Here is a 9218-nt window from a genome sequence, read left to right as displayed (position 1 = left end):
ACCAGTTCATTTGATTCTACTTGTATGGTTCGGCGGCAGTTGTGTCACACACCCCCTTGTTCTTAAAGGGACAGCAGCATCTAAGATGACAAAAATAGCTGCTCATGAGGGCATGAACTGTTAATAAGTTCATCTCATATCTTAAATAGAAAATCTCCAAAATGTTACATTTGTAATTCAATTATTTTATTTATTTAAAATAGGCCTTAATAATATACAATACTCCACATTATGCTCTTATGAAATATAATTAGCATCAAATTAAACAATTGTAAATAATTGTTTCATAGGCAATTTTTATATACAGTGAACTCCAAAACCTGGGATTACTATTGCTTTCATTTAAACCTACAAATACTATAGTTTTACAGAAAATTACCATGGTAATACTATAAAAGCATTATAAAATCATCATAAATAAACACAAGATTTCCTTCAAACAGTGTAAGAAGAGATTAAAAGTCAGCAGAAATGTATGCATTTATTATTATACACATAAAAATTGAGTTTTTGATATTTGTACTCAAATTAAGGACATCAAAATAAAGTATTCTGATAACTGCATTCAATTTAACAAATATGTTTTAATTGCCGATGTAAAGCTATGTAGACAGGCAACAGCATTTCAGATAAAAGTTTCATCAAGCACCCCAACAGACCAAACAGGCCAAATGATGCACCAGAAAAGAAAACAATGAGACTACAAACAAGACTATAATTTTCAAATTTTATATATATATATATATATATATATATATATATATACACATACATACACACATTTATCAGATTACTATTTTAATTTTACACTCAAACAGTCTCATACAAAGGCACTGAGGTTTGTCATTGTAGTTCTCAGAATGGCTTGAACACCGGCATTTTGCTCTGCCTTCTTGCAGAGTTTAGGTCCCGCTCTACTCTAACACAACTGTCTTCTTCAAGAGTACATGAAGATCTTGATCATCTGGTTCAGATGTGTTTGAGTCAAGTCAGAACAAAACTCTACATGAAATTCGATTTCCAGATGGATTGTCTATAGGTGAAACACTGTCGATTTTACTGCAGAGGAGAATGTTCCATTGGAATCATAATTCTCGATTCCATCTTTTGGATAAGAGGCACTGTCAAAAACAGACATAAACAAGTCAATGTACTGATCAAAAGCTTTTGCCTTATATGTGATGTACTGTGTGTGAACAGTTCTAATTAAATTCACCAGATGGCGCTGTTTACAAAGAAAACACTTTGATTACGGTTGGAATAGCTTACTATTTCTGCAGAACACTATAGCATACTGTGTGCATTATGCAAATTTCTGTATGCTTGGAATACCCAGAAAGAGTATTCACTCACCAAGGCTGCATTTATCTGATAAAATACAGTAAAAACAGTAATATTGTGAAATATTATAATTTAAAGTAACTGTTTTCTATTTTATTGTATTTTAAATTGTAATTTATTCCTGTGATGCAAAGCTGAATTTTCAGCATCATTACTCCAGTCTTCAGTGTCACATGATCCTTCAGAAATCATTCTTTGGCTTCTTTTGCAGTGTCTTGTGCATGACACAGCATTCTAAAAATGTGACATTCAAGTTAAAGGTGCAATATGTAAGATTTCTGTCCACTAGAGGCCTATTCAAAACAAAGGCATAGCTTGATGATGGCAAGTTTGAGCGCGGAATCTTGGGACATGTGGTCTTCACATCACAGCCGGTGGAAACAATCGGGATAGGTCTCAGGAAGAAATCATGTTCATGGATGTGATTATTAACATTACTGTAGTATGAAGCAGAGCAGGACCGAGTGTTGTGGGAGCTGAACGGGGCTGCTGGAGCGATTGCGCAACACACGCCTCATGAGCAGCGGAAATTTTATTATGACACAGTCGCCGGCGCTGCTTCCGCTTTTCCGGTCAGGAGTATGAGGTAACACAGCTCTGTTTATCATATTAGATACATTTGAGAGTGTTGAAAATGATGTTATAACATTACTCTGTGCGTTCGCTTGGCAGCTGCTGTGGGACAATTGTTTGAGACACACTGCAGTAAGATTTTAGAATATCATATTAAATGCTGGATGGCTTGTGTTGATAAATGGTATTCAATTAATTTTAAAACGTATTGTATGATGGAGAAAATTCTGTATTACTGTTACTAAAAATAAAGCTGCATCTGATTATGCTATGTTAGCTATGTGACAAAATAGTGTTTTTCTCTGAGGCATAGTAAAGCATGGTACTCGCAAAAAAAAAAAAAAAAAATCAAGAAAATTAGATTTAAACAATAAGACTAAACGTGTTGAGCTATATAACAATAATTAGTTTTCTGTCTATAAACCTAACCAAACAGTTGTTCCCTTGTCTATTAAAACATGTAAATATTAAAGCGTCTTTGGTGTTTCCATGGTTTCTACAAAATAAAACCGGAAACCGAGGGTAACGCGGGTATGACGCAATTGACAGGCGACTCCTCACACGTCCCGGAGCCTTGGTTAAAATCGCAATTTTCACATGATTTAAAAATAGTTGGAAACATTTGGGATATTGTAAGTACTCAAGTGAACAAAATATATAACACTGGCCTAGTGGTTTTTGGATATTTTACTGCAAAAATCTTACATATTGCACCTTTAAAAAAGTTAAACTTTTAAAAAACGCGTCTCTAGACCTTATGCTTTTTTTTTTTTTTCCATTCCACTGACCTGTGTCAACAAAAAAGTGAGTGGTAGTGTACATTTCTGTAAAGCTACTTTAAAATGATATGCATAATGAAAAGTGCTATACAAATAAACATGACTTGGCATATTATTTCACATACAATATATAGGCAGTATACAGTATATTATGGAAGCTTGTTTCTGCCATGAAATAAAATGAAATAAAAAAAATGAAAAATAAATAAATAAATAAAAAAGCTTGCAATTCTGACTTTATTTCTCTCATTTGCGAGTTTATATCTCAAAATTCTGACATACCACACAATTGCGACTTTAAATAACGCAATTCTGAGAAAAAAGTCAGAATTGTGAGATGTAAACTTGCAATTGTGAGAAAAAATTCAGAATTGTGAGATAAAAATTCGCAATTATCTTTGAATTTTTTTTATTCCGTGGCGGAAACAAGCTTCCATAGTATATATAGATGTTAGACGCCATATTGAATTTAAAGCCGCGGTCCCACTAGACGCGCAAAATTTCTATAGGCACTGCAACGGTCATGATATGACTTCACACTCTGCAGTGTCTTTTTTATAAACATAAATTCAACATATAACAAATAACAATAAATTAAAAAAGTCCTCCACTCCACTTTACTGCAAAAATGTGCATTCTTTTAATTCAGCCAAGAGGTCAAGCCGTGAATTATCGATATTCTATTGGCAGCACGTCTGCACGTGATATGAATTTGCAGGTCATCCACCAAACTTGAACTTTAGAACGTGTCGAAATGAGAAACATCTTCACATGCGCTTGCATTTCCCGTCTCTTGCATTTGCATGCATATGAATGGAAGTCAATGGACTGAAAAGTGTAGTGACCGCCCCTTAACATGGATGAAAACGAGGCGTTGAGGGATAGACCTACAGTCTTTACAATGGCACGCACTGCATAAAGGTCCTAGGTCATGTCATTTTCTCAACTCACAGCTCTTTCATGACATTTTTGTCTACTCTAAGATGTCAGAAAGATGTTTCATCAGCTGAACAATTGGTATGTTGTTAAACAACAGTACAATCCTTTGAACGCACTGCACTTCTATCGCTCACAGACTCGTTTTCATTACCAATAAATATTAAATATGGCGCTACCCTGACTAAGGTCTATTATGCAGTATGCAATAATCAATATGCTCATATTTTATTCCAAGCATCCTCTATCTTGGTTCTTACTCACTTGTATAGTGCACATTGACATCCCAGCCCTCTTTTAACCAAGCAGCGTTTCTTGTCTCTTCTCTAGACTGCAGGTCTTTATAAGCTAAAACACATTAAATATATTCAGTACAACTGAGAGATTTTAAAGTGTCGCCACTTATTAATATGCAATGATCAGCAGAAGAAGAAAAAGATGCTCTTACCCCATAAATGATGAACAACATACAAATCACCGATCTGTGTGAAGAAGCCGCCCACTGCTTCATTGTTTTCCTGTCTGTATTTGATTGCTCGAGCCCTGGAACATCATAAAACAGATTAAACATGGTGTTATACAGTAATATCAATATTTTTTCTTATGTTGAACTGCACAAATCACACACAAACTTACCAATGATTTCCCCATTCGATCATAGTACCAGGCTTGATTGAGAAATTTCAGGACAACAAACAAAAAAGGAAAAGTTAAAAAAGGTGTAAAATGCAATGCAATATATTATATATATTATATATATATATATATATATATATATATATATATATAAGAACAACTAAATGGCCTTTACTAGTAGTTGATATGATCTCAGTTCATAAATGTTGGGGCCAATTCTGGGCACAGGCTCGTTCCAGAAACTAAACTCCAGAAGAAGCTGGTTGCGTCGGGAGATCAACATTTTGCTTCTTTCTTTTCGAAATGCAAGATACGTCTGTACAGGAAACATTTTGGTAAATGACACAAATATATGGATTGTGATATTATTAATTCTAATTTTTAAGAGCACAGAGATGTGTTAAATACCGTATTGAGATTGAGTTTGCGCAAACACTCCATAAGAGCAGGATATCCACCAGAGTATCTCCAGAGATGCACTACAACCACAAAACAGCATGTGTCACTCTAGCACTGTAACATCATACACAAAACATCCAGAATGCTTGAAAAACCCACTGATTTATGGAAGTACATACTACTTTTCAATAATTTGGGGTCAGTAAGATATTCCTTAGAAAAAAATAATACTTTCATTCAGCAAGGATGCATTAAATTGATCAAAAGTGACAGTAAAGACATTTATAATGTTACACAAGATTTCTATTTCAAATAAATGTTAGTCTTTTGAACTTTTTATTCATCAAAGAATCCTGAAATAATGTTTCATGGTTTCCACAAAAATGTTAAACTGTTTTCAACATTGATAATAATAAGAAATGCTTCTTGAAGTCAGCATATTAGAATGATTTTTGGAGGATCATGTGACACTGAAGACTGGAGTAATGATCACAGGAATAAATGACATTTTATTTTTTATACATTTTAAATTACAATAGTATTTCACTATATTACTGTTTTTACATTTTTGTTCATGCAGCTTTGGTGTACATTAGAGAATTTTTTCAAAAACACTATAAAAAATAACTGACACCAAACTTCTGAACGGTATATATACAAAAATAAATCATAATCAAATCAAATCAAGTTTTATTTATAAAGCACAGTAAAAACAACAGTAGTTGACCATTGTGCTGTACCCAAAAATGAAATTTCTGTCATCATTTACTCACCCTCAAGTTGTTCCAAACTTGTATGAATTTCTTTCTAATGTGAAACATAAAAGAAGGTATTTTGAAGAATGTTGGTAATGATGGTCCCCATTGACTTCCACAGTATGGAAAAAAATACTATGGAAGTCAATGGGGACCATCAACTTTTTAACTACCCACATTCTTCAAAATATCTTCTTTTATGTTCCACACAGGAAAGAAATTCATACAGGTTTGGAACAACTTGATTGTGAGTAAATGATGACAGAATTTTCATTTTTGGGCGAACTTTCCCTTTAAAATAGATATTGCAGACATAAGAAAGTGGATATAAACTATATAAACCGCAATGCAACAAAAAAAGGAAGCATCAAAACACAAGACATTGTACCTTAGACTCTAGAAACAGTAGCTTAGCTTAGATTTAAATTCAGATTCTTCTGAAACTACTCTGAGGGAAACCAGAAGACTATTCCGCAGTTTTGTCCCAGCAAAAAGCTAAATACTTTGTTTTTCATCTCACCTGCTTGATCCTGTTCACCATACCAGGTGTTCCAGCTTCCAATGACTTCACACGGATAATCTGCATCACGATGGAGTTCTTTCTGTACCTCATCCCTGAAATTAGACAGTGGGAGACACTTCAGAATTAAAATCACCTGATAATTTACTCACCTCCATGTCATCCAAGATGTTTATGTCTTTCTTTCTTAAGTCGAAAAGAAATTAAGGTTTTTGAGGAAAACATTACAGGATTTTTCTCCATATTGTGGACTTCAACAAGGTTCAATGGGTTTAAGGTCCAAACTGCAGTTTCAGTGAAGCTTCAAAGGGCTCTACACAATCCCAGATGAGGAATAATGGTCTTATCTAGCAAAATGATTGATCATTTTCTTAAAAAAAAGAAAAATGCGATTATTGCTCGTCTTGCACTGCGCCACGCATTATGTAATCACGTTGGAAAGGTCACGCGTGACGTAGGTGAAAGTACCGATCCAGTGTCTACAAAGCTAATGTGCAAAGACTAAGTCAAACGCCCTTTACAAAAAAAGGTAAAACAACAATGTTGGAGGAGAAAATGAGATGGAGTTTTTCACCCTACTGCGGTATTTCCGCCTATGTCACACGTGACCTTTCCAATGTAATGCGTGGCTCATCACAGAGCTAGTGCAAGACCAGTATTTGTGGTTAAAAAGTAAATCATTTCTTTTTTTTTGAAAATGACCTATCGTTTCACTAGATAAGACCCTTATTCCTCATCTGGGATCGTGTAGAGCCCTTTGAAGCTGCACTGAAACTGCAATTTGGACCTTCAACCCGTTGTACCCCGTTTGAAGTTCACTATATGGAGAAAAATCCTGGAATGTTTTCCTCAAAAACCTTAATTTCTTTTCGACTGAAGAAAGAAAGACATAAACATCTTGGATGACATGGGGGTGAGTAAATTATCAGGAAATTTTAATTCTGAAGTGAACTAATTCCTAGTGATAACATATCATGTCACATGGGACAATCAAGGAATCAAAGTACATCAAATCTAGACAATGCAGGCCTGCAAGTGTCATACTGAAAACAAGGCTACATTTGAAGAAAATAGACTTGATCAGCTGTATATTATTGCAAAATCAAAAGAGAGCTTACGACAGTTTGTTGTATGCCTCCATGCACTCTGGCTTGACATTGTGAACTGAAAGAAAAAATAGGATTTGAAGATGTCAGGAAAGACAAATGGACCAGTATCTTATTTTTGCAACGTTTTGAATTTAGTGAAATCCTTTGTGATTTTATCACTCAAATCAACCGTTTTATGAAATATAACCCTCATTTTTCTAAACCCAATTTTCATTACAATTCTCCGTACAGCTGGTCTCCTGAAAACAAATGAATTCTACAAATAAACTTTTTGGAGGCTGATTTATTAAAGCAATTAGTATAAAACAAACAGTTTAGGCAGTTTTTCTGGAGCGAAACAACAAGAAAGCACATCATTCATGCATGGGAATATTTTTAGCAATTCCTATCAACTATATTTCATGCACAATTTCTCCCAAGGCCTGAACATTTGAGCGCATCCTAGAAGGTTTTAGATGGATTGGCTCACATTGAATCTTGTAGAGGTTGCTGGTTTCTTTCTTGGAGAGCAGATTGGAGTGGGCATCTTTCCTGGCATCCACTTTGTGTGCAAACATGGAACTCAACCAGCCTTCATCACTTTTATTTGCAAAACCTCTAAAGATTCACAAGCAAAACTGTTTCAGCAAGTGTTTAATAAATATATAAATGATGCATCACAAGCTGCAATACACAATAGTATAAAAAAGCTTGGGTAGTTGATGTGACGTGTGAAGGAGTGACAGCAACGGCTGGCAGCGTGACATGCTAAATTCCATCATAATAATTATTATACATGCAGTTTTAGTAACTTAATATTAACTTTTATAGCTAAATAGCTAACCTTCCCCTACAGCGCATGTGTGGGTCAAAAATTAATGGAAAAATTAGATGCATATAGTTACATAACACGAATTTTGTCAATAAAAATACATTTTGATGATAATTTACATGTGGAGAGCTTACTTAGCTATACTTTGGGGACAAATTTGCTCCCTGTGGAGACCAATGAGTCATTAATAAATTAAATAATGTGTTTTTTACTCTAAATATGCAAAAGGTTTTCTTTGGTAGAATTAGCCTGTAGATATTATTATTAGATTTATTTACAGGCAATGGCAGTCTATGTATGTCTTCATTTTTGATAAGGTAGGAAAGAGAGAGAGAGAGAGAGAGAGAGAGAGAGAGAGAGAGAGAGTGGTTCAGGTAAACCCTACGTCAAGGGGACAAAATGTCCCCATAAAGATGGTAATAATATCCGAAATCCTTGTGGGGACATTTTTTGGTCCCCATGAGGAAACAGCTTATATATCATATGAAATTAGGCTATGTTTTCTGAAAATGTAAAAATGCAGAAGGTTTTCTGTGATGGGTAAATTTAGGGGGTAGAATATACAGTTTGTACAGTATAAATATCATTATGTCTATGGAATGTCCTCATAACAATAGGAATACCTTTGAGTGTGTCTCGATTTATGAATATACAATCTCTTTTAAAATAAAACATTGCAAGTTAAAGTGCTCAAAGACAAAGAAATTATAGTCAGAGTATGTCAGAGGAAAATATTATTTAATGTGAATAATCTATCTAGCAATATTACATATGCATTGTTGGGGCAAATTTAGAGACTAGGCTATATTGAATTTTTGCACTCCTTGAAATTCCATCGTCAGACTAAAACCTACACTTTCCCTCATACATTCACATGTATTTTAAAATAAAACCCGTCCATGTCCTTATCATGATCAGCTACCCCACATACTGAATTTATGACTGAATTGACTCTAGGTCTGCACTTTCACTTGCATTGCTGATTAACTTTAACTAGCATTTGTATCGTGTTACATGCATCTCTCAGTGACAAATCCACATTACCTGGCCACCCATGCTGAATGCACCTTGTTAAGGAAATGCTGCTGTCTCTTGAGGATATGTAGAGATCGTGTTGTCGCCATTATTCTCGCGTGTTGTTTATAGATTCGCGTCTATATGAAGTTGCAGTTGTTGCGACACACTCGCTACCCGGAGTTAATGTTTGACTCGCGTGAACTGTTGGACTTAAGCTCCATGTGCGCCTTTGATTCATGAAACAGCACTTTTAGAAACTCACTAATCACGATAATTAATCTGTTGATTTGGTCTCTGATGCAATTAAAATCCAGTAAAATCCAGTTAAAGCTGGTTTGCCCG

General features: G+C 34.7%; 1 protein-coding gene across 1 annotated transcript; it reads right to left on the bottom strand.

The window, feature by feature from the left end:
• Window positions 1–462: 462 nt before the first annotated feature.
• Window positions 463–9115, bottom strand: nipsnap1 (nipsnap homolog 1 (C. elegans)). The gene is made up of 10 exons (XM_051895465.1): window positions 8904–9115; window positions 7518–7645; window positions 7058–7103; window positions 5940–6034; window positions 4674–4744; window positions 4441–4581; window positions 4266–4297; window positions 4078–4172; window positions 3894–3977; window positions 463–1121 (listed from the first exon to the last, which is right to left on the bottom strand). Exons 1-10 carry the CDS (start codon window positions 8981–8983, stop codon window positions 1057–1059), a joined length of 837 nt encoding a protein of 278 aa, XP_051751425.1. The 5' UTR covers window positions 8984–9115; the 3' UTR covers window positions 463–1056.
• Window positions 9116–9218: the final 103 nt, after the last annotated feature.

This window comes from Ctenopharyngodon idella, chromosome 5 (assembly GCF_019924925.1).
Source record: "Ctenopharyngodon idella isolate HZGC_01 chromosome 5, HZGC01, whole genome shotgun sequence".
Taxonomy (NCBI): domain Eukaryota; kingdom Metazoa; phylum Chordata; class Actinopteri; order Cypriniformes; family Xenocyprididae; genus Ctenopharyngodon; species Ctenopharyngodon idella.
This window is presented reverse-complemented; position numbering and strand designations above follow the sequence as displayed.